Consider the following 26,297-nt stretch of genomic DNA (forward strand, 5'->3'; position numbering starts at 1 on the left):
ATAATAAGATTGAAATTCAGATTTTATACTGAAAATTTATCCCAAATTTACAACAGCACATGGTGTTTTCTTGGCTGAACAAGAAAGAAATTATATTCCAACAAACTGTTCCTTATTAGATATGTATATTTATGCAAATCTCCCAGTACAAACAAATACTTTGTAAGAATATCAACAATCTAACAAGGACTGCTAAAGTGACTGTGTTTCACCTGTAACTTCTTGCTATGAAATATTTTTTGTTCCGTTATAAATCACCCACAAAAACACATCCATATCTAAAGGAATGAATATAATAGTCAGCCTCACATCGTGATTGACGCCAACTTTTAAGTCGAATTGAACATTTTGTTGCCGCTCTGCTTCCGCATGGTGACAGTGGAGCAGCGACAAAGGAGATTTTCCTGAAAGAACCTGACTTCCATCTTTTCTTTCTCTCTCTCTTCCCCTTCCAGTTATCTGTAGCTTTCTCCCTGAACAGTCGGCTGCCAGAACCATTTCACTAAACTTTTAACTTGAGTAGCTTCCTCACTCAGGAGGAAAAATTCTGACAAGGATTTGAGAAGTTTTCTTTTCTCTCTTGTGGCAGTCCATTTCTTTTTTTTTTTTGTGAGTTAGCTCAAAAGAAAAAAAAAACTTTCCTAATCTCTTCATTGAAATGTAAAAAGACTCTTTCCTCAAGAGGCATACTGCAATCAGATAAGTGTTCAGGGGTTCAGGTAGTGAAACACAGAGGTCTTAAGCAGGAAATGACATAATCAACTGCCATTCGGAAACTGTAAGCGCCCTCAGTAGGCACCCTATCGAACACCAATTCCAATTACATACCACATCTCAGACAACCCACGATTCCTTTAGCAACAAATTGCTTTTACTCTTTAATTTCACTCAAAACATTTGCTTAAAGTACATGATCCTGACATTTTGTCATATTTTCTTGTATTTTACATATTTTAATTTTTAGTAGTTATTAGTATCCTATATCGAAACCTCATGCGACTCATTTGAAATCTTATTTCTTAATACAGTGAAACCTCAGCATGCGAATTTAATTCATTCTGGAGGCGAGTTCTTAAGGCAAAAATTTGTATTGCAAAAATAATTTTCCGATAGGAAATAATGTAATTGACGATAATCAGTTCCAGTCACCCAAAAATATTACCAATATTACCAATATGAAGCGTATGTAAACTGTATGGCTGCTTACAAAGAACTGACCCAAGCCAATTCCATGTCAAGGGTCCTCACAGGAAGTCATGTCACCAAGCTTGAAAAAATAGAACCGACCACCTAAGCCACCAATCTGTCAACATAAAAAATCCACGAAAAATCATGTAGCTTTTGAACTGAAAAAAAAAAAAAAAAAACTTCGGTTGGCTTTGCTTGGTTTTCCACTGACGCAAACAAGTTTTGAACGGCCCCAGGGCGTACGCGCAACTTTGTATGCTGAAAATTCTTCATAATCCGATGCAAATTCCTTGCAAATTTTCAATTCTTAAGGTGAAAATTCCTAAGGGAGGGCATTTGTATGCCGAGTTTCCACTGTATCTCTAGCTGCACTATGTGCATGGATATCTTTGGATCTAGAATAAATATTCAGTTGTGTGACCAGCTGCAAGAATTTGTGAAGGTTTAATATCAATAATTTTTATCTGTAGATATTTTTATCCATGGAAATTTTTTTTTCAGCTGAATAAGCTGTCTCTCAACTCACAAGACATTTTGAATTCAGCTGTGAGGTTTTAACCCAATTTAATTTCCTTGACCCTAAAGATACAATCAATTAAAGCAGTACTACAGGGATCCAGGGGAATCCAGGCAAAGAGGTATCTGGACACAGCCATCTAAAACCGCTTACAATTTACAGAGAAAAATAAGACATGCCTTGAGCTAAGCTATTGAGTTAAGAGAGAGTCAAGACAGGCTCTTCATAGTCAATATGAAAACAGTGGTCAAAACACAAGGTGACAGACTCAGTATGGGCAAAAACATGAGCACAATCCACAGAGACAGGCAAGAGTCAAAACTGGGGAACTATAAAAACAGATTAGAAACGAGAAAACAGAGGGAAAAACACCTAGTGAACTAGAAAACAGCTCTGAAGCACTGAAAGTATTTGTATATCTCAAGCATGGACAAATTAAAAAGTTCTATCAGCTAGACAAATGAAAACTCCAGTGTGTTGACCAAATTACGAGTGTCGGATAAAAAGTAGCAACTACCTAGTTAGCTAGTTAAATGCATTCATAAATCAAATTGTGTTTGCTCTCTCAACAAAAAGTGAGCAAGAAGTCAAATATTTTGTGCCCAATACTTTATCAATACAGTATCAGCTTAAATGAAGTTCATATTTTAAGCTCTAATACACTAAACATGGAATGCCTATTGAGGTCAATATTAAATACAGAAATATAAAAACTTTAGTAGTATCTTCCTTTTAAATTGATTAAATGTCTCTTAACAAGTGATGCTGTTCATTTCGAAGGCCGTATTTTTTATACGAGTAAAGTTATAAACAGCTTTTACTTAGTGAAGAACTAGTATAACAAATTGGTCAATACTTATGAACTTATTATTTTTGGTGAGCTTAAAATAAAACAAAATATGAATGCCCCAAAATGTAGTTTGTTGTGTCAGTATTCAGTATTGAGTTTCTTTGTCCTGTCACAGTCCACAGTGGTGATTAATAACTCATATGAAAGCAGACAGTCATAAGTAATTATGTTTCTACCTAGCTTCTAGGGGCAATATATTCATAAAAAATGGAAGACAAAAAATAATTTCCACACATGTTCAAAATGAATGGTGATATCAAACCTATTTCTGCTCTCCCCAAGTGCTTGTTCATAACTATCCAAAATGTGAAGGCATTATCTTCGACCACCAAAATTCTGTGTAAGGTTATCCAACAGAGGGGAAAATGTTTCAATCTAAAAGTGTCCTGACTCATTTTATATCAGACTTATGACAATCAAATAATGAATTTGTTTTTACTAATTGAAAACGCAAGAAATTTTTTCTCATTCAGTTTACTGGTAAGGTGGAAGCCATATTGAAAAAATTAAAAACAAATGTGTAATAATTATAAATATTTATGTAAATAGTAATGATTAATTATAAATAAATATTATGTATAGGAATATTAATTATTAATTTTAAATATATTATACATATTATTGAAATATTTTAGAAGTTTAGAACAATGCATAATGCATTCGAAATGTTCAAAATTAAACCCACAGAGTTTTGAAATGATTACTGTGATGACTTCCGTCTCACAGACCCAATAGAATCATTATCCAAAACACAAACACATCTCTGCTGAAAACGTGAAAACCCTTCCTTCCTCACAACCCAATCCAGTAGGTTGATGAGGTTTTTATCGTGATTGTAGGTAAAACAAAACAAGTATTTCTTGACAGCCTTTGGATTGAAAATGTCTTGCAATTTCCATATTGTCTTCCTCATAGAGCATCTGATGAAGTTCACCATTTATGTTGTGACAGGAGCTAAATTAGAGGGCCATGTCACACAATGGGAAGCTGCACACAACTTTAATTAAAAAGGTAGCAATTTAAGAAGTGTTAAATGGAGCTTGACTAAATAACAAAATGGGTGAATTGCAAAATGTGGTCCGAAGGGATTAAAGGAGGGATTGAGAATTCCCTGCATACAGCAATGTATGAGAATTCTTATGAATAACATTTGGATGGTAGGATGAAGAGCCATTATATACCAAAGTTGATAACTATGTATGGGTTTTTGTTGTTGTTGATGGTGGTGGTGGTTTTTTTTCCCCCATAATAAAAAAAAAAAAGTTTGCATCTTTTCCATTGGCACACAACATCCACATTTCAACCTGGTGATTACTAAGGCCTTGTCTATCACATGGGAACTCCACTTCACATGACAAATAGCAGCTATTAACCCACAGATTCAAATAGGATTACAGCATTTTAACTGTCATTTCACTGTATAAACACAGACATAAAATAGAGTCAGAGCGCAATGGCTACTGATGATCTAATACAAGTCAGTGTGTTATTTATGACACTATTAAGCTGCCATACATGCACAACACATTGAAATTGCAATGCAAATAATAATAATAATTAAAAAATAAAAAATATCTATCAAATGCAATATGAGCACAAATAATAAGCAAAAAAAAGTCCTATTCCAAACACGAAAAATGAAAGCGTCTCAGGGAAAATCTAGTGTCACATTGTTTTTTCCCCCCTCATGCTCGCTTGCAGGTGAATTTTAAGTCCTCGAAAAGGTCACAGACATCAGGTAAGTCCTGTTCTAAAAGGCCCTGGTGCTGTTCTATGCGCTGACCTGTGAAATATCAAGGCATCCGGCATGGCTGAAACGATGCGACTTGAAAGGCTTTCAGCGGTTGCCTCTGGACGACCCCAACGGGAGAAAGCCAGCAAGGTGGAGGAAAATCAGTGTGGGTGGTTCACATAGTATGTGTTTGTGTGTGTGTGAGAGAGAGATGTGTTATCTTGTGTAATAAAAGAGAAAGCTTTAAAATAGTTGTTATTTTCTGGCATCTATCTATATAACATTCTATACCGAAGTATAAATATAGTTTTGTGTTATTTAAAAAAAATCTTTTAATATTAAGTTTTAATAATTTATTTTCAGTAATTTTGTTATTCTAGATAAAAAATTATAGGCAATATTTATTAAAATAGACTTGTTTATTTGCACATGAGTGGAAATTTTGGATACAAGTCATCGGGGGGAAAAAAATCTTTTTCAAGCTAACATATTTTGAAAATTATACCCTTAGAAAAAATATGGCTTACAAATATTTTTATATTCAACAGAAACAATTGAAAGGAAAAAAAAAAGTTTTATGTCGATAAAAAGGTTCTTTTATGCCTGAACAAAACACAAAGTTTAATGAAATGAGACGAGTCTAAAGCTCGCTACAGCTAGTCTGAGCCGTTATGACCCTGAGTACTGAAGGACTTACCTCACTTTTCCTCCACAGAGGAAAATCCTAAAGTCTATCTCAAACCACGTTCCGCCTATCAGCGTCTTGGTAAAGAATCCTGTTCCGTTTAATAGAATTCTGTAATTTGACTGCAATACCAGCGTGCCACTGATGTGGAGCTGTATCATAATCAGCACAATGATCCGGAAAGTACAACTTCAATATCGAACAGCAGAAATTGTACTTCCAGTGAAGCGCATCTAAATATTTTTAACAAAATTCTGTCCTTAGTAGGAATGAATACAAAACTGGTTTTGTGTCAGATCATATGTCTAACGTCGTATTGAATACAAATACTGATATTAACACATAGATAACAATACGCGATGCACCCTTTTAATTTTACTTTAAGAAGCCAGGAAGCTCCCGGTTCAGGACTCCTGAAAAAAAAAAAAGCCACACAACCACATGGTTTTTACTTTCATGCAGTTGAAAGGCAGAAGTATAAAACCCAGGCAGGTTTGCCAGGTCTCGGCAAAACTCAGTTTCTGATTTATTTATAAATCTTCATGCGTGCTGTGCAGCATGACTCTGCTGGGGTCTCCAAAAACTAATCATTTAATTCATTCCTGGAGAGTCATATGCTCATTAAAATGATATGCTGCTTCAAGGACCTCATTCTGACTCACAGCTTCACTCCGAGTACATCCCAGCTTCAGGATAGATTATATTATATCCTGTCCAGCAAACGTTCCTGACCTTTCTGAAATGTAGAGCTAAAAACTACAACATATATATAAACCTTGCTAACTCATTAGACTGTCTTTCCAAGATATTGTGATTTTGCAATCACAAGAAATGTTTGCAAAATCAAGAGGACAAAAAATTACCACAGATTTCTTAGGGCAAGACATCATCAAAACAGCCTCATACAAAGCCCTCTTCCATTCACATGAATCGAACAGGAGTACAGCCGCCACACTGATCAGCCATAATATTATGACCACTGACAGGTGAAGTGAATAACACTGATGATCTCCTCATCATGGCACCTGTTAGTGGGTGGGATATATTAGGCAGCAAGTGAACATTTTGTCCTCAAAGTTGATGTGTTAGAAGCAGGGAAAATGGGCAAGCGTAAGGATTTAAGTGAGTTTGACAAGGGCCAAACTGTAATGAGCATCTCTAAACTGCAGCTCTTGTGGGGTGTTCCTGGTCTGCAGTGGTCAGTATCTATCAAAAGTGGTCCAAGGAAGGAACAGTGGTGAACCGACAACAGGGTCATGGGTGGCCAAGACTTATTCATGCACGTGGGGAGCGAAGGTTGGCCCGTGTGATCCAATGCAACAGACGAGCTCCTGTTGCTCAAATTGCTGAAGAAGTTAATGCTGCGTATGGGGCTGCATAGCCGCAGACCAGTCAGGGTGCCCATAGGATGACTTTCTTTTAAATCACGTGGACGGCCTGGTGCATGTGCGTCGCTTACATGGGGAACACATGCACCAGGATGCACTATGAGAAGAAGGGATTTTGTTCTGCTGGGAAACCTTGGGTCCTGCCATCCATATGGAAAAAAAGTTTTTAAAAACAGCTGCAGCAAAATCATGCATTTTTGGCCACAAAAATTAAAATAAACCTTACTAAAAATCCTGGAGGGACTGATTGGAGAGTCACATTAGATGAAAAATGGAAAGCTTTGCAGAAGGTTCCATGGGGGTTTAATAAAAGATCTCTTTTTTAAATTGCAATTTGTTGTTAGTTAATAAGCCATTATCTGAACAGCTAAACAGATACAGACAGTCATATTGTATTTACACCCCTAATCCTTATTTCCTCAAAGTTCTAATAATAAACAAGGAGTTTTTTTTTTATAAATATAAATGTAAGAAAATCTGACCAAAACTGCACTAAAACTGAGTAAACTGTATATTCAGTTTCCTTATCTGAATTTTCACTGTTAGTCTTTACTGTAAGATGTGTGTGTGTGTGTGTGTTCCTAGATCAGTTCTGGACAAAAGCCTGTGTCTAAAACCATGGACATCTTCCTTGTCAATAAAATATTCACATTATCATGGCACAAACACATATAAACGTTGTTTATATGCGTTTCATAGACAAACTATGTTTTCCTGAGTGATAAATCGCGAGCAATGCAAATGCCTGTGATATTGTTGGATCCATCAAAACAAAGAAGATCATAAGCAAATGTAATAGAAATGAGGTGAATTATTTATTAACATCTGTTTGTACTTTCTCCTCACCAGTGATGAGGCAAAATGAAGGAAACGAGAAAAAACAAACCCAAACATTCAGGATATGATGCAATCAATACTAGTATATCACGTTATGATATAATAGGATATGATTTGATAAATAAATAATTGAATTAACAAACAAACAAGAATTATTACATTTTTACCTACTTATTTTCAGATTTCACTTTACTGAGGATATTGATACTGTATTTATTATCTCTACCAACATGTTTAAGATGATATTTTAGTGTTCAAAATATATATGAAATAAAAACAAATGTGTTAAATGTTTAAGCAATTCAATAAACTGGCCTTGAAAATTCCCACAAGCTTTATACTCTCGGGTATATCTCTCCAACTTTGACTATTTTCTTCTTTAATTCTTATTAGATATGAGGCATAGGAAAACTAAATATGTATACTAATTGTGTCAGTTTTATGAATTTTTATACTGTGTGTATTCCCAAAATAAGGTCTAATAATTGATCATAAAATAAGATTAAAAGTTTTACAAAATTTGAAAGGGAATTTTCTACAAGAAATTTTTACAAGACGTTTGCAATATACAATTTTTGGTATAATGTGTTTTGTGCTTTGAGTTCTGAGGTAAAAGAAAAACTGAGCTTCACTTATTTGGAAGTATTGTGGCAATAAAAAAAAAAAAAAAAATAAATAAATAAATAAATAAATAAATAAATAAATGAATATATATATATATATATATATATATATATATATATATATATATATATATATATATATATATATATATATATATATATATATATAATATTAAAACTGCAGTAAAATATTGTACTTATTTGTATTGGTACGGTTTTGCATGCATGTCCAAAGTATGACGTGATAATGTGCATTTGCTAGGAATTTACATTTAATTACTGAATTTGTGTAAATGATGCAATGTTTTACATTTTTGAAACTGTAATACTGCAAAGCGGAGTGATGTGTTAAATGTGTGCAGACTTCTTCAGTACTAAAGAAATCCTTAAAAAATGGTATTAAAAAGCGTATTTCCGCACACTCCGAACACTTCAAGACCATTCTTATTTAAACTTCACAAAGCTTAACAGCAAAGATCTTCAACAGCAACATAAACACCAACTTTATTTTCCCACAGGCGAGTGTTTTGCTAATTACAATGAAATAATTAGGGTCATAACGCATGACTAAGATTCTTAGCTAATGACTTAAAGACAAACGACTGTTGGATTTTATCTTCTAACCCTGAAGATAGAGCTCCAACAGTTTCTAATGGCTTGGCACATTAATGTTAATTATCGGATAATTTCCTCGAAAACATTCCAGAGCCGAGTCTATGAAGGGAAGAATTTTTAATGTTTAAAAAAAACTGGTTTTGTTTGCCAGCTATTATAAAATTCCTAACAAGTTGTTTATTTGTTTTGTTTAATACTCATTTGTTTGCTTGCTTGCTGCTTGTTTGTTTTTATCTTGACTTTTTTTGTTTGTTGTTGTCTTGCTCAATTGTAGGTTTTAATAAGATTTGACTTGGTCATGATGTAGATTATTTACATTAATAGCTGGCAAAACAGAAGCCTTTATTTTATTTTATTTTATTTTATTTTATTTTATTTTATTTTATTTTATTTTATTTTATTTTATTTTATTTTATTTTATTTTATTTTATTTTATTTTTTATTATTAAATAATAGCAGTTGGAAACCACTACTTTTCTTATTTCTAAACTATTTTCTTTTTTCTAAACCAGTTCTAATTGATAAATAATTGTTGCACATAATTATTAATGTGCAACAACTATTAGTTTGTATTAATGTGTAACATTTTTTTAAAGAGGCTCCAGGGTCAACATTTTAAAACAGTAATAGATAAAGCTGTAACCTTTTCCAAAATAGGAAAATCGGTTGGAAAGAGGAATGTTTCTTGGGAATCTGACAGGCTACATTTATTGAACTGAATTGTTTTTTGTTGTCATTTTTTTGGTATTTCTATGGTATTTTTTTTGTTTTGTTTTGTTTTTGTTTTCACAGTCAAACTCAAAATCCATGTCCCTACTTATGGATGATCCGTAAGTAAAAGATATTAAGTTTAATTAAAAAAAAAAGGTATTTCACTTATATTGACTAACACCCCAAGACTGAGCCACGCATATTTAATCTCACGCACCAAAACAACTGATCTGTCTCCACCGTTTAAGGTCACACCGTTCATTATAATGGACATGTCGTTTTTTTTGGAACTCCTCTCAGGCTGGCGGGACTCCTCTGACCTTTCTCTAAAAGTCAGCAGCTGTCTAGACATTGCAAGGCTGCTGCAACTTTCCCAAGCCACACAGGAAGTATGTTAACGTAACAAAACGACGATCTCGATTAACAGTGGAAAAGGAATGAAGAACATCGCAGTGCTCCATGGTATAAGACTCATTGTGGTGCGATGGAGTGATTGGAGTTCAGATGTTTCTCTGCACATGCAGTGTTCCTTCGCTGGAGCGGCAGAAGGAGGCCGGCCGAGTCCCAGCAGGCCTAATTTGTGGAAAGCTGAATATTATCATGGCCGCCCTCGTTTTGTCAATATGAAATCCCAGGGCTGTGCCAGCCATCAGTATGATGCATTGCAGCTCCAGCTGCACGGAGACAGAGGATTTGAGGGGCTTTGTGGCACTCAGGCTGTCTGGAGTTTGGGTCTGCATTGCTGAGTTTTAAAGGAAACCAAAGCACCTGCTCACCATTTCAGTAGAATTGCAGACTCTGCTAACACTATCCATCCATAAATCATTATCAGTGTACTTAGAAATGTTTTGGTAATAATCTTAAGGTCGTATTGCTTTGTAAGCATTTCATAGAGTCTATCACCCCTTAATGCTCCCATAAGAATGACAGTCATAAAGGTTTATGAATACTGGCTTCAAAGTAAGTGTTACCAAAATTGTTTTGTTGCAGTTTGCACTCTTCAGGGAGTCTTATATTTTAAAAGCAAAGGTGCAGTTATTGGTATTGTTTTGTCGCATTGTAGTACAGAGTAGTAATAGTGATGATAGATAGATAGATAGATAGATAGATAGATAGATAGATAGATAGATAGATAGATAGATAGATAGATAGATAGATAGATAGATTAAAACCTATACTGTCCCATATTCATAATTTATCACAAATATATTACATCTACAGCATATGGCAGATGTTTTTTTCTGGAGTGACTTACATTTCATCTTGGTTTATACAACTGAGCAATTAAGGATTAAGGGCCTTGCTCAGGGGCCCAGTGGTGGCAGCTTGGTGGACCTGGGATTCAAACTCACAGCCTTCCATTACTGTATGTAAAGGTGTGTTCAAACTGCACTTTTCTTTGCTGTTTTCAGTTTTCCAGTGTTTTAGGGCATTGTTATAAGGCAAACATTTAATTAAAAAAAACAAAAACATTGTGTTACACCTCTATATGTCCATATGCGCATTGTGCATAAAGTGTACACACATTTCACTGTGTTATACCACAGAGCCTGTTAAATCCTAGAGATTCCTACAGTATATTCAGTAAAGCGTACTGTACTACTATTTCATTTCTAGTGATAAAAATAGCACTTCATTATTTCTCCCATCTCCCATATTTAATAGTTCAGCTTGAGTTCATCAACATATCATTTTTATAAAGCAGGAGACCATAGGCTCTATAAGGGACTGTTTCTAAAGGATATGATTCAAAGAAATTCCATATTCCTGGAACGACCTCACTGATGTATAGAGCACTCTGTCTTTCCACTAAACACTTAATACCCCAAAGTAATAACTACACGGAGCCTTTACTTGATTAAACGAACAGTAATTAAGCAAAAGAGCAGTGACATTGCTCTTACCTTGGCACTCAACAATATGCAAACAACAAACGACTTAGACTAAATTAATATTTGCAAACCTATTTGAGTTAGAGCAATGTTATGTAAACACTGAATGTTGATTATGGTGGAAATGGATTTCAGGTCTGGCTCATATTAATTCGTTCTCAATGTCAATAAGTGTGTGGGTGTAGGGGATATCTGTTTAGGGCTCCAAATACTCATATTTTTGTGTGTACCTGGAGCTGAATTTAAACTCAGTGTGGGTGTGGCTAAAACAGAAACCACAAAAAAAAAAAAAAAAACCTAGAGGTAGGACATGTCAGCACTTTTTACTTCATCTGTGAATTTTAGCAGTTACACATCATCATTGTCCTCACACCAGTAACGAATTGTGTTGTCTTTTTTTTTTTAATTATTTACTTTTTTAAATCAGTGTTAAGTAAAGTAGCCTTTATTTGTCACATATACATTACTGCACAGGGAAATTCTTTATTTGCATATTCCATCTTTGGAGGTTGGGGTCAAAGTGCAGGGTCAGCCATGATGCAGAGCCCCTGGAGTAGGTAGGGGTTGAGGACCTTGCTCAAGGGCCCAACAGTGGTAGCTTGGCGGTGCTGGGGCTTGAACCCCGATCTTCTGAGCCTTAACCTTTCTAACAAATTTACTTGCTTCTGTTTCCTGAAATATAAACAAAATTCTAGCCTAACCTGCTTGGACCAGGCAGTCACTAAGGATGAAAATATGAACGCTTGCTTGTATATGAGTAAAAACCCTTCCTTTTACAAGCCCTTTATTGTCCATTTCCATTGTATTCCAGTCTGATGCATACCTCTAGACTCAACTAAAATCTACCAAAAACAAAGAAAAAGAATAACAAATAGCCTCCTATTAATTTCGTTATTAGTATCAAATTTAAATCTGTTAAATCCATTTTATGTACTGCTTATTACACAGGGTCTGTGCAAACACAGAGTGAATACAGGCACTGAACCCCCAATCATGGAGGTACTACCTGCTGAGCTGATGCGCCCCCTATCTGTTAAATTCAAATGATGCATTTGCATTCCAAAGAAATTGAGAAAAGTGTTATTTCTTTTCAGTTCAGCTCCACCTTTAAAGCAGGGGGCATCCGTAAGTGTCTCAGTTGGCTTAATTACAAGCCTAGTAGTTGTGTTATGCGGCCCTTTAGGACTGGCCATGATAACCCCTGCACTGTAGGAACCCTTCCTCCTTAAAGTGTAGCTGAGCTTTTTATAAAGTTCTTTTTCTTTCATCAAACGTTCAGGTTTTTACATTCTAATATTTTCCCTTGTGTTCCTTTTTTTTTTTTTTTGGAAAGTGGAAGTTTACTCACTTCTAAGCTGCATTTTACCACACTCTGGTCTTAAAAAAGTCTCATATCAGGTTATTTAATACATACTTTTTTCTCTTTTTTTTTTTCCACTATGAAAAAAATAAACCTTCACCATAATTGCATGACCTCTTTTTATCTACAGTGGCAGAGATATAACACCACTGTCTGGATGAGCTCCATTAAACCTTCACTCTGCTGACACGAGAAAGAGCTTCAGACATCTTATAATACAGAGATGACCTGCAACATGATGGGAAAATAAACATGTCTGTATAATGTATAAATCCTGATCTCAGTGACCATGATCACAACACTGAGGTGTTAAAAACGCCTCAGGCTTACTCAGTCTAACATAGGTAAGCAGAGCTATTCGTCTGTCTTTCAAAAATATAAAGACGCCAGTATAAGGTTTCAGTTTCAGCATTTACACCAGGATGTTTGCTGTTATCAAAGGTTTTAAGGATTATTTTGAGATTTTGTGGCATACAGTGCAACAACAGCACCAAAAGAGGTAACTTTCATTGTAGCCCAGAGTATAGATTTATGCAGATTTATTCCTGGTTTATTTCCTTTGCTTGAAAGAAATGGTTACAACTTTTCACAGAAAAGATGGCATTGCAAATCACAACTCTAGCCGTCAATCTACCATTAATACCTTTACTTTACATACAAGTCACCAGTCGCTGGTGCAGGTGCCTACTGGTTGCCATCGTATGTTTGCCAGTGTTTATCATTGACTGACACTACTTGCATTCTACCTGACAACAAATTGCAAATTTTCTTGCAGCTAAAATGCTGAGAGATTTCCCGTTTGTATATAAAATTCATCACTGTATACTGTATATATATGCATCATGTCATACAAGATGAAGGAGAAGAAGTGTGAGCTCTTTGCCACGGATCAAGTGCACTCTGCTGTCTTTAATTCAATTGATAGTTGTTGCCCCGAGCCACTCCATATGTGCAAGTTAAACTTTTCTCAACTTTGTCGCATCGCTGGACTTCTAGGACAGATCTTAGAAGTCCATCAGATCTTCTTGAAAATGAATGATCTCCATTCGCTTTGTAGCTGTATGTGTGAACGCTTCTTTATGTGTGTGTGTATGTGTGTGTTTGCCCAACATTATTCTTAGGTCTCTAATCAGACCTCTCGATATAGCACTATAATGCTATATCAACCATAACTATTAATAGATGATATCCCTCCCATTTTGTGATATACATGTCAGTTTGTGTGAAATCTCTTACATTTGCAATAAGGAAACCATGGTGACACTCTCATATGCATCACCTTCATTATATTTTACAAGCCACATGAGTCGACCTGTTAAAGAGAATGAGGCTAACACAGAAAAAGAAGCATCTCCCTGGCCTGGATTTTGGAAATAACACTCGGCTGGAGATTGCTGAGCGACATCAATGACTTTTTGACTCCTGTTGTTATTTCGGCTGCTGTGGTGGTTGGAGCCTAATCTGTTTCTCTGTTTCTCTCCCTGTCTGCTCCCCCTGAGGATATCTAATGACAGCATTGTAGCAGCCTGCTAATCCACAACAGAGGTACTTGTTCATCTTATTTAACTATAGAGCGGCTGCAGAACAACAGCTGAGAGACAATCCAGACTCTCTGGAATTTGTTGTTGTTGATAGAGAAGAAAAGACAGAGGGGATTGAGAGACGAAGAGAAAAGGAGAGTGAGAATAGAGAGATATATTATATCTTACCTCCACAGGGAGCTTTCAGTGACGCTGCCCAAGTGAAAGTCATAAAGCTTGGTCAGGATCAGAATCACCTGTAAAATACAAAAAAGCAGAACTTTTAGGTCTTTTGGGAGAGACTGTAAAGTATCAGGTGTTGAAATAAAACATATACGAACATATACAAGTTTCCTTGGAGGATTATTACTATAGCTCGTATTTTTTTATTTATTTATTTATCTTTTTTTACTAGATACACTAGATACTTTCTTAAAATTCTCTCTCTCTCTCAAAAGAATGAAAGAATAAAAAGAAAAAAAATGTAACAATTTAAATCAATACAATAGAACAATTTAAATAAACATTTCCCAAGTTATATTGTGACTTTTTTTTCTGTTTGAAGTTCATTTAAATGAATTTAATTAATTAAAATAAATGAAGTCAATTCAAGTAAGTTCAATGAACACACATATATTCAGAAAATATCATGTACACAAAGTATTATTAATTCAACACAAGAATCTTGTCAACACAGCAAGACCAGACATATTGAAAATGTTTGTCTGCAAAGACTACGACTCAAAAAAAAGTAAGAATTCACATTTGTGCTTGTGGAGCTCACAAGATGATATGACATTCAGATATCTGATTCAGATCTGCGTCATCCATGAGCTGGATGGATCGTTGGATCGTAAAGGCATTTTTTTTTGTTTATTTCAAGAGAGCTTGCATTATCTGACTTGTCACATTCTAGCAAGCTATAGATACAATATACAGAAACAGCTTTCCATTAGAGGGAATGAATATGTTATTGTGACTGATCATTCATTCATTCATTCATTCATTCAAGATGAAAGCTTTCTACTGTGGTAGCCAAATTGAACACTAATCGGAGATTTTGGAGCAAAAGACCAATCTATAACCTATAACAGCACACCCTAAAGCTGTTCTGTTTGCACATCACCTTATTAGGACACTTTATGTTGGTTTCAGCAATTTGTGCTAGAGTAGCTCTTCTGTGGAATTGATCGAGAATCAATAAGACTTGAATGCACACGACCCATTCACTGGTTTACCGGTTGTCCTTCCTTGGAGCACTATTGTTTGGTACTAACCACTACATACTGGGATCATCCCACAAGACCTATTGCCTTGGAGAAGCTCTGATCCAGTTGTCTTGCCATCACAATCTGGCCCTTGTCCTACTCACTCAAATCCTTACACCAAATGTTCCCTTGAATTAAATGAATTTGATCTAAGCCTCACTAACTTCTAAACAACTCAGCCAATGAATAATGTCCTACATAATGAACCTAATATATTCTGTGGGTAGAAATCAATTAATGAATTTAACTAATGTGCCTAAATTTTGAATTGTGGGATTAGGCCCATATAATAACTTTGTACTAATGGGGTCTATCAAAATCATTTTACAGTTAAAGGGTTTTCTATCTGCAAAATACTTCAAAAAAGTGCTTAAAAAGGGATGAGAGATTTGAATGAAGACCATTTTGTATGCAGAACTATTCAGGAATGTACAGTATTCAGTCAGTTAAAGGAAATAAACAACACAATAAATTGATTACTATTAAAAACATACTTACGAATGCTTAGCAAATTTTAAAAAAAAGCAAAACACTAGCAAAGGATACTATTAGTCACGGTTGCTACCCATAACCTTACTCGGAGGCGTTTTATATAATCGCTGTTATTTCCAGCCCTTAGGTGCTGCCTCATCTCCAATTTGGGGGGTGGACAGGCCAAGGTGACCGTCCTCATTTGCATATCTCCTATCCGTCTCTTATATCAGGGTCTGACATTAAACTACCCCTTTCTATGAAGCGAACTGACAAGTACACCAAGTCGTTGAGTCACACTGCAATCTGTGGCACCAGAGAACATTCAAAAAGTGATGAAATGTTGGAAAAGTGTCAGAGAGGGAAAAGAAATAAAGAAAGAAAAAAAAAGAATCAACAGAGGAATTTGGCAGTTCCTCTTGACCAGTTCAGTCATGTCCTCCTCACAGCATGGCTGTTTCTACAAACTGTCCCAGTGGTTCTGAAAAGCCAGAGGGGAAGATTTGCTACTCGAGAGAAAGAAGAAGGTCTGAGATGTGTACTTGTGAAAAAGAAAAAGAAAAAAGGAAGATGGGGTGGACCTCAGGCCTACTCCTTGCAAGATGGAGAGCAGATGGTTCTGGTCAGCTGGAGTCACTGTGCCAAAGAGGACGCAAAGTGAGACGGGGAAAAAAATGAAATATATTGGACAAAATTGGATTTGCAGCTCATGCTCATGAGTGTGTCCATGTCTCCATGTCTGTGTATGTGTGCTCCCAAGAGTCTCTGGTTGTCTGACATACGTGGGTTGACATGCTGCAGGGGGATACACACTCACACACAAACACAAACACACACACACACACCAGCAGCCTTAAAGTCGTTTTTGAATTGTACATTGAACAGATGGCTGAAATGGGAAAAAAAAGACAAAACATTTTTTAAATATAAATCACATTCAATACCCAGTCTGAAAGTAGAATTTGAGAGAACCACTGAGAGGAAGGTCAAACTAGCAGGTGTAAATCTCATGTGCTATGCTAAATGAATGGAGAAAACAGCACAGCAGATAACATTAGGTGTATCAGTGTCATTAGGAACTTTGAACAAGAAATCAACACATGGCTTTGCAACTGATGCATCGTTTTGTAAAATAAATTATGACTCAAAAGATGCATACCAGAGATGATACAAAGAGACGGCGTGTCTCGTTTGCGAGGCTTTCTCTCTGAAACCCCAATTGACCTGCAATTAACGCTTGAAATATCAATAATGTCAATTACGCTTGACTTGGATTATGATCATCGGACTTTAATTAAGGAACTGTGGTGCATAGAAATATTATTAGCATAACTAAATGTTCCACATCCACGGAGCCTAATTTAAAGTGTCAAACTCAATTTTTCGGGTGTGAGGCAACATGCCCCACTACTAATGAACAGATTAATGACCCTCTATCCCTTTCTCTTGTGCACACCACTCTTACTTTTTTTGTACTTTTTAATTGTGTTATCTCTTGATTGCAAGTGTCTCCTGCTGGGTCAGCGCTGTGCAGATCAAAGATCTGAGGCAGTAAATTAAGCATCGCGTTTAAATAAGAGCCCACAACACCGGAGAGAGCGCTTATTAATCTGTGAAGATGAATCAGTTGCTGGTGCAGAGAAGCCCTAGTAATAAAATGACACTGCAGTTACAGTGCAATAAAACCAGAGTTAATGCGACACATCCATAGGCTTGTAAATGTCAGCTTGGAGCAAAACAACAAGCCTGCTACCTGAGCTAATATGGGAGAGTGTTTTCTTGAATATGAATAAAAATATGGAAAAAAAGAACAAACAAAAACAATCAGCCAAGGGGTGGCTGTTAGTATTGAGTTGTTCCTTAGTCTAAAATGGCCACTAAGGAACAATTTTCTGGCCACTCCCTTCAGTCAGGGTCAGCGAGAGACGATCATTACAACAAAGGCAGGAGAATTCAGATAAGATAAAATTATGGGAATTCATTTTAGATGATATTCACATGACACTGTATTACATAACAATTTCTTAACTCTACACTGAATTGCAAGAAATATGTCATGATTGATTTGTTCATCCAGTGACCTTTGCTACCATTAAGTGGGCCAGGGCAGGGGAAGTGGTGGCTCTGGGTTACTGCTCTGAAGCCCAGGGTTCAAGCACTGACAAGCTGCTGCTGTGGGGCCCTTGAGTAAGACCCTTAACTCTCTCTGCTCCAGTGGAACTGTATAATGGCTGACCCTGTGCTCTGAGCCCAACCTTCTAAGCTGAGATATGCAAAGAAAAGCTGTGCTGTTGTGTATATGTGACAAATAAAGCTTTCTCCAATATGCATTTATATCATCTTATGTCACATACACAGTACACAACATGCATTGGAATGAAAACCCAGCATACTCCTACTTCTAGGCTGTGCATATAAATAACTAAGTTGAAAATATAAAATCATATTTGAAATGTGCAAAAATAGTGATTTACAAAATGTACAGTTGTGTTGAACACAGTAACAGAAATGATACAGTTTGCAGAGTTAGTTAAAGAAGTAGAAAGTCTTAAGGGATCTGAATGGTGGACATGTCTGTGTTGAGGAGTCTGATGGCCTGAGGGAAAAAAGCTCCTCCTAAGACTCAGATTTAGCAATCAGACTACCGAAAGAGTTTTCCTAATTGCAACAGGCTGAACAGACAGCTACAGCAACTGTTTTGCACATTGCATTTAAATGCTGCTATAAACTGCTGATGTCATATATGTACATATGTTTACCATCCAATAGCATCTGTATTTGCACTTATTTTGAACCAAATCTACTGTATACTGCTCAGACTGTAAATTATTTTAAGGATTTGCCTTGTAGTTTATTGTATTGTCTGTCTACACTGTGTCTTGTCTCACACTGTCTCTTGTCTTGCATTGACTTTTATCTTGTCTTGCATTGACTTTTATCTTGCACTGTCTCTTGTCTTGCACTGTTTTTTGTTTTGCATTGTCTTTTGTCTTGCACTGTCTCTTGTCCTGCACTGTCTCTTTTCTTGCATTGTCATTTTTCTTGCATTGTCACTTGTCTTGAACTGTTTCTTGTCTTGCACTGTTTTTTGTTTTGCATTGTCTTTTGTCTTGCACATTCTCTTGACTTGCACTGCCTTTTGTCTTCCACTGTCTCTTGACTTGCATTATCTTCTGTTTTACATTGTCTTTTGTCTTGCACTGTCTCTTTTCTTGCATTGTCTTTTGTCTTGCACTGCCTGTTGTCTTGCACTGTCTCTTGTCCTGCACTGTCTCTTTTCCTGCATTGCCATTTGTCTTGCACAGTCTCTTGACATGCATTGTCTTTTGTCTTGCATTTTCTCTTTTCTTGCATTGTCTTTTGTCCTGCATTATCTTTTTTCTTGCATTGTCTCTTGACTTGCATTGTCTTCTGTCTTGCATTGTCTTTTGTCTTGCCCTGTCTTTTGTCTTGCATTGTTTGCACATGTGCACTTTATGTGGGTGGGTTCATTTTACTTTCTAACCCATAGCTCTGTGTTGTCTTATGTAGCTCTGTGTCTTTAAGTAGCACAAGGGTCCTGGAGGAAATTTCTTAATTTCTTTCTGATATACTACATTTTCTGATGTACTATATACAATTACAGTCAAAGCCACTTGGCTTGACTTGGGTGCGGTGGGTGGTGTCTGGTACTTCAGCTTCACTTTCACCTGCTAACTATGATGCATTTTATATAACTTAGCGCACAGAGTACACAAATATGACATGAACCAAACAGTATATGCTCTTCTGAAGCGCTGCCCCCTTTCACCACTTTACATACTCTGGACTGTAGAATCCTAGCAAGCCCAGATAATTTCAGCTTCTCTGATTGAGGGAAAGGACCTGAACTCAGTGCCCTTTCTGGCAGGATAAAGCTAAAGAATTCCAAACGATTTGCTTAAGCTGTGTTCATGGACTGAGTGAAAACCTGGCGACGTTTCACTGTGTATCTGCTGTAGCCAGAGGTGAAGCATATGCTCCTTCTATCAGCAGTGAGAGGTTCTTTCTTGGCAGCATGAATAATGGCAGGTGGGTTGTGTAACGAAGCACACTGGAAATCATAGTGCAGCTCACTCTTCATTTACATGCGCCATTGCTGTATTTGTGATGCGCTCGCAAGACCTCAATTTGTAGGTCATCCAAAGATGGAAACTACTTAGATTAAGAATGTTCAATTATTATTTTTTTTTTTTCAGTTCTTCATGTCCACCATTTAAGATTCAATTGACTGATAAATCTTGTTCTGAATAAGGTAATATGTGTCAATGTTAAAATTAATATCTTGCTAAAATCGCAAATTTTATGATTATTCATTCCCTGTTTCTTGGATTTAAGTCAAATAAGTTTCCAAACTTTTTTCCCCCTGAAACCGATTCAACATTTTGACATCAGATCACATCCTATTAAAAAAAATGTCACACATAGTTTTAAACCTAGTGTATGTAAAATTAACAACAACTTGGAAAAAGAGACAAATGCAGTCTGATGGTAGGGGGAAAAACACAAATCTGTAAAAGTGGCTAAACTGAATCCGTAAGCTGAAAGCTGAATCCTTAAATCTTTTTTAACAGACGAGGGTTCTTTTTGAATCTGGTCCGTCTCAAATTGTCTCAAACTTTGCTACTGTCACCTCTGGCTTGCTCATTATAGACTCAAATCTACAGCTGGATTTCTGTTGAGCAGTCAGCACTGGGTTAGTTTTGTTTTGAGTATTTGGGTGTAGTAACTTTACTTAGCATGGCAGTCTTTATGTTTGCATCAAATTACCTTTCGTTGTGTGCCTGTATATATATGTATATATATATATATATATATACATAGATAGATAGATAGATAGATAGATAGATAGATAGATAGATAGATAGATAGATAGATAGATAGATAGATAGATGTATTTTTTTTATTTATTTATTTTTTATTTATTTATTTATTTTTCTCCTGCAACATCTCCTTTCTGGGGTCTGTATGTCTATAACCATTACATTGAAAACCTGGGATTTTTTTCTCATTTAAAATAGGAAATAAACAGAACATATTCCAATTTTTAAAGATTAAAAAAAGAAAGTAAATGTACAATATATTGAATATTTACTATTTAACATTCCGCACTTTATGTAGGTCCATATATAAATGTAAGCATGTGATATTGAGCATGTTACCTACATTGTACAAAAGCTCAGGTTTTACTCATGTCTATTCTCTTCTAATGAAGCATATGTTCAAGTGACACTCTGATGGATTTATTCTAAAATGGATCGAATGGACAAACTTGTAGAGTCCATGCCAGCTTGAATGCACACTGTCATTAAAGCAGGAAAGGGGCTGACCAAAATACTAATAAACTCATTCACCAAATTTATGAAAGATTGTACTTGTACTCAAGCTGTGGTCAGAAATATCGGCTGTGATTAAAAACGCTTATTAAATTTGAAAACAATGTAGAATAGAAGCATTCTCTCAGACTTCAAACCCCATTATAGATTTATGATGGAATTACCAAATTAAATGTTCAACTAGGGAAAACAACAGATCCCAAATGATGCAGCTGTCTAAATGTTTATCGTATCATTGGGAAATCATGAATTTACATCCTGACAGCCAGTGTCTCTGTGTCTCTAGGTGGGAAGGAATGTCTCCCCTGTTCCCCTGTCGATCACGCAGACTGCTGCTTGCTGATTGTTTGTGTCTGTCAAAATCAAGTATATAGAAGTGTGTTAAGCGGTCCTAAATTCTCTAACGTTGTGTGAGCAGCAGTTAGCATTTGGTTTCACATATCTCGAAGGAAGCAAGTGTTAGGCTTGAGACTCTGAACTGATATCTGGTGTGCGATAGGGGAGATTTAACTAGCAAGTGGGAATTGAAGGGATAAAATGAATAATAGTTTGGTGTGAAGAATATTAAAACATTATGGTAATATGATTTTAATTTTGCACAAACGGCAACACTTGACTTCATGAATCATGATACGGATGTAACCATGCCATAAAACTGACATGTCTGTTGTAAAATGCTGTCATAATCTGTCACTTGATGCTATCTCTATGTATAATGATATACAATATAATGTTTAAAGTCATTACAAGGGCATTATTTACAAATGTGATCTAGTCAACATGTGTCTTAAGACAGATGTCATTACATGTACTCTACGTCACATTTAAAATGCAGCCTTTGTTCTCTCTTTATCCAGCATTTATTTTTGGGAGATATTTTGCTTTTTTACATGTTGCCCTGACTTTGAATTTCTTAGCCTGTTTAACTTGATGTTTTTCTGATTTGATCTAAAATGGACTGAAACCTTTGGCGTCCATGTCAGCTCAAATGCACAGTATCATTAAAGCAGGAGGCAAAACAAATACAACACTCATATATTCAAGATATTCATGTAAATATTCCAAAGATTCAACTGATCATTCGAGGTCTTAAGCGTCAGGAATATAATTTGTGATTAATATTATTCTATTAAATAAAAAAAAATGCAAAATAGAAGCAGACCTTCTAGACCTCAGACCTTTAAACCCTATTATATGGTTATGATGGAATTACCACATGTTTCATTGGGGAAAACAACAGATGCAGCTGTCTAAATGTTTGGCATATTATTTTTTCCCCCACAAGGCCTACTTTGTGAGTATGTCTGATTTTATGTTTTGTGTAAATACAATACAAAAGCCTCAGGTTAGCATTACCTGCAATGCTATGAGTAGTGTAATAATACACAATGACACGTTGTGCATTCATTGTGCAGTTTTTTCTTGGGTTCTGAACTTTCACCTCATCTCACTATCCTTTACATGACATGGATGCTTTTTAACATAATGACATTCTCTTTTCTACAGAAACTAAAGAAGGCCTCATTTCTTTCAAGTCTCTTGGTATAGACACCTGACATTCACGTCATTCTTTTCAATATGATTTTGATTAGATTTTGTAATATTGTAAAGTAAAGCAAACACTCTTAACTAACCTAACATTCTATGACAGACACACGAGATGATGACTTTCTATAGATAAAATTTTTAATAATCTTGATTTTAATAATCTTGACACACTGACAGAAGAAAGACTTGAAAATGATACTGGTACTTGTAACGTCTGGGACCCCAGACGCCCGTGGTGTGTTTGCGCACGCCAGCACATGGTGTAATGAGACCCATGTGCAGGATTCAGCGAAGCACTGCTTTTATTACATTTAAGACGCGACATAGGGAAACAAACGTAACACTAGACATGGCGTGGTTAACTAAACAAAACAAAACCTAGACCTTAGCTTGGACATGGAACCTAGCAAACAAAACCAACAGAAACCACGGTACAGATAATCATGGACAAGGACAAAAACAAGGATCCCTATTTATAGGGGTAGACATTAGGGCTAATGGGATACAGGTGACACAACCAGGATAGGAACAATAAGAAGGGCGTAACAAGACACAAAGAAGCAGGCTTCCAAGGTTCACCTGCCAGCGCCCTCTCTGGGCCTGGCAGGGAACTGTCCAGCTGTTCCTGACATAACCCCCTCCTCTAAGGCGCAGCTCCCGAAGCGCCCAACCTCCGCCTAGGGGACGCCTCAGGAGTAGGCAGAAGATGTAGTTCATAGAGGGGAGATGCAAGGCCTGATGTAGTTCATAAATGCAGTCTACGGCGATGCCCCAGGTCCCAGGGGTAAGTTGACATCCGGCCCTAGAAAGAAACGGGAGGGAAGCGTCTTCCACCCGTGGTGCCGAGCGACGTCCTCCACGGAAACTCCATCGCGGAGCGGCGTCCCCGGCTGACAAGGTGGTGGAAGCCCGCCTCCAGTGGGACCGATAAAAAGGGGGTGTCCCCCATGGCCTGAAGTCGAGTGACGTCCTCCTTGTAAATTCCCTGGGGGAGCGACGTCCTCGACCATAACGAAGATGGGGACACCTCCCTGGGGAAAAGGATCCGCCGGATGCCATCCACCGGTTGTCCAGGGCTCTAGCCAGCAGACTGCAAATCCTTACCGAAGACAGAAACTAGCTGGGAATCCTGCTGGGTCTCAGAGAAGGTCCATGATTCTGTAACATCTGGGACCCCCGCTCTATGCGGGGCTCAACCCCAGACGCCCGTGGTGTGTGTGCGGACGCCAGCACACGGTGTAATGAGACCCATGCGCAGGATTCAGCGAAGCACTGCTTTTATTACATTTAAGACGCGACATAGGGAAACAAACGTAACACAAGACATGGCGTGGTTAACTAAACTAAACTAAACAAAACCTAGACCTTAGCTTGGCCATGGAACCTAGCAAACAAAACCCCAACAGAAACCACAGTACAGATAACAATCATGGACAAGGACACAAACACAAGGATCCCTATTTATAGGGGTAGACATTAGGGCTAATGGGATACAGGTGACACAATCAGGATAGGAACAATAAGAAGGGCGTAACAAAAGACACACAAAGAAGCAGGCTTCCAAGGTTCACCTGCCAGCGCCCTCTCTGGGCCTGGCAGGGAACTGTCCAGCTGTTCCTGACAGTACTGTAGCTAAGTAAAGCAAGTCCATTTTAACTTTGACAGACAAATGACACATTGACATTTTTCCTTGAGCCGTTCGAACAGTCTATGCTGAACATATGGCACGGAAAATGTCATTCAGCTTCTATAGCTAAGGTAAAGCAAGCCTTTTTTTTATCTGTGTGCTCTATACCAAAGACATGACTGAATAGCTTTTCTTTTATTCTATTTCTAAAGTAAAGCAAAACCCTTTCTAATTCTCTTGAGACCCTATGACAGACAGATGACACAATAATGACACATATATAGTTATGTAAATATATATGACACAATATAGTTTCTATAGCAAAAGTAAAGCAAGCCTTTTTTTTTTACTCTTACTTTGACACTCTGACAGACATACGACATTGTTTTCTATAGTGTTAGTTATTAAAGTCGGGTCCGAATGTCATGTCAATGCTGTATATTTCGCAGAATTCAGAGCTGCCAACGAACATGGCCGTTGAGGACTACATCACCCAGACTCTCTCTTCCCACCTTAACACTTACCAGACTACTTATTACACACACCTGGACTCAGTTACCTTCACGGCACACTCTTACACACATTTGTGAAGTATTTGTTTTGCATCTTTTTGTTCTGGTTGTTAGTCTTTCTGGTTGGTGAAACTTTTGGATATTGCCTGGTTTGACTTTGGTACTACATTTTTTGGATTACATCTTTGTCTCTTTGCCTCAACAACAAGGATGATTTCATATCTGCTCTTGCATCCTCAACCGAATCCTGACACCTTTAGGCATAACCAGCATGAGGTCAGTAAACTGCATTTATTTAGTTATTTATTATTTTTAAATTAGCACAAAACAAAGCTGTTAAGACATCACCAATAAATGTACCAAAAGATTATGCTTTCACATATTTCACATTGCCTTCACTGCCTGTAATTTAATACTTGGCATACGGGTATCAAACATAGCAGAGTTATGACTCAGTACTTCCAGGCTACTTGTCTAAAATGCTCTGAATGGACCAAGTGCATTCTTGCTTCTCGTAATCCCTATGATTTATAACCTTAATATGTAACTTGAGCGCCTGACAGGAAGTGCCATCTGTAATTACTGAGTGCAATGTACACAAACGCGTAACGCTAGATGACGAGCCAGTGAATACACTCATGCCAGATGATGTGCCACTTGGCACTGATTAGAATCCAAACGTGATTAGACTTTCAGTATTATAGCAAAGACCTGGCTACAAAAACAAATAGTTCAATAAACCAGCTGAGCAACTGCATGGTGATTACATAGCCCAAAATGTGATGGCTTCAGTATATGAATTAAGAAAAGCCTGGTTGCCCCAACACCTTTCACCTTATCTGTTATGGCAGACTGCAAAGCTGATTTTAGATTAGAATTAGAAGCTATTGACCTGCAAAGTGACACAGAGAAAAAATACTTCAATGAGGTCATAGCTTTGCAAGTCTAGACTGTCTGGCCTGACTGCTGCAGGCAGGAGTATGTGAAGGAGGAAAATACTTCATTAAGAATGAACTACTTGTCTATCACACACACACACAAGCATGTACAAAGAGTCTCCCTTAAAGACCATTTACTATGTCACTGAAGTTCCAACCAAGTACTTCTATAACATATTAGGTGTGTCTCAATCAGCTCCCTAGCTCCCTAGGTCGTGAATCAGTATATTGTCTACAAGACTTTAAGCATTGATAAGGATGTGTCTCACTACACATTGGGCCACTGATGACTCAATTTCCAGTGCCATGACTGCTCAGTGTAAAACTTGCACTGGCATTCAACAACTGACAGGCCGATATCTTTGACAAAGTTTAAAGTATGTTATGAAAAAGTAATTGGTTAGCACCCTTGCTTAACACCTCCATGGGTTGATGGTCTGATTCCTGTCTCTGCCATGTGTGTGTGGAGTTTGCATTTCCTCCCCGTGCCTCAGGGATTTCCTCAGGGTACTCTGGTTTCCTCTTCCAGTCCAAAGACATGCAGTGTAGGCTGATTGGCATCAGTTAATTGTCCGTAATGTGTGAATGAGAGTGTGTGCAATTATGCTTTGTGATAGACTGGCATCCTGTCCTTGAATAGGCTCCAGACTCTCTGAGACCC

General features: G+C 37.0%; 1 protein-coding gene across 1 annotated transcript in view; it reads right to left on the bottom strand.

Annotated features, from left to right (window-relative positions):
* sorcs3a (sortilin related VPS10 domain containing receptor 3a) overlaps positions 1 to 26,297 on the bottom strand; it is a 241,544-nt gene that overhangs the window by 114,143 nt on the left and 101,104 nt on the right. Inside the window, exon 2 of the mRNA XM_058381182.1 lies at positions 14,108 to 14,175. Within this exon, the coding sequence (XP_058237165.1) occupies positions 14,108 to 14,175 (68 nt within the window). The remainder of the gene's footprint in view (positions 1 to 14,107; positions 14,176 to 26,297) is intronic.

Source organism: Hemibagrus wyckioides, linkage group LG26 (genome assembly GCF_019097595.1).
Source record: "Hemibagrus wyckioides isolate EC202008001 linkage group LG26, SWU_Hwy_1.0, whole genome shotgun sequence".
NCBI classification, from domain to species: domain Eukaryota; kingdom Metazoa; phylum Chordata; class Actinopteri; order Siluriformes; family Bagridae; genus Hemibagrus; species Hemibagrus wyckioides.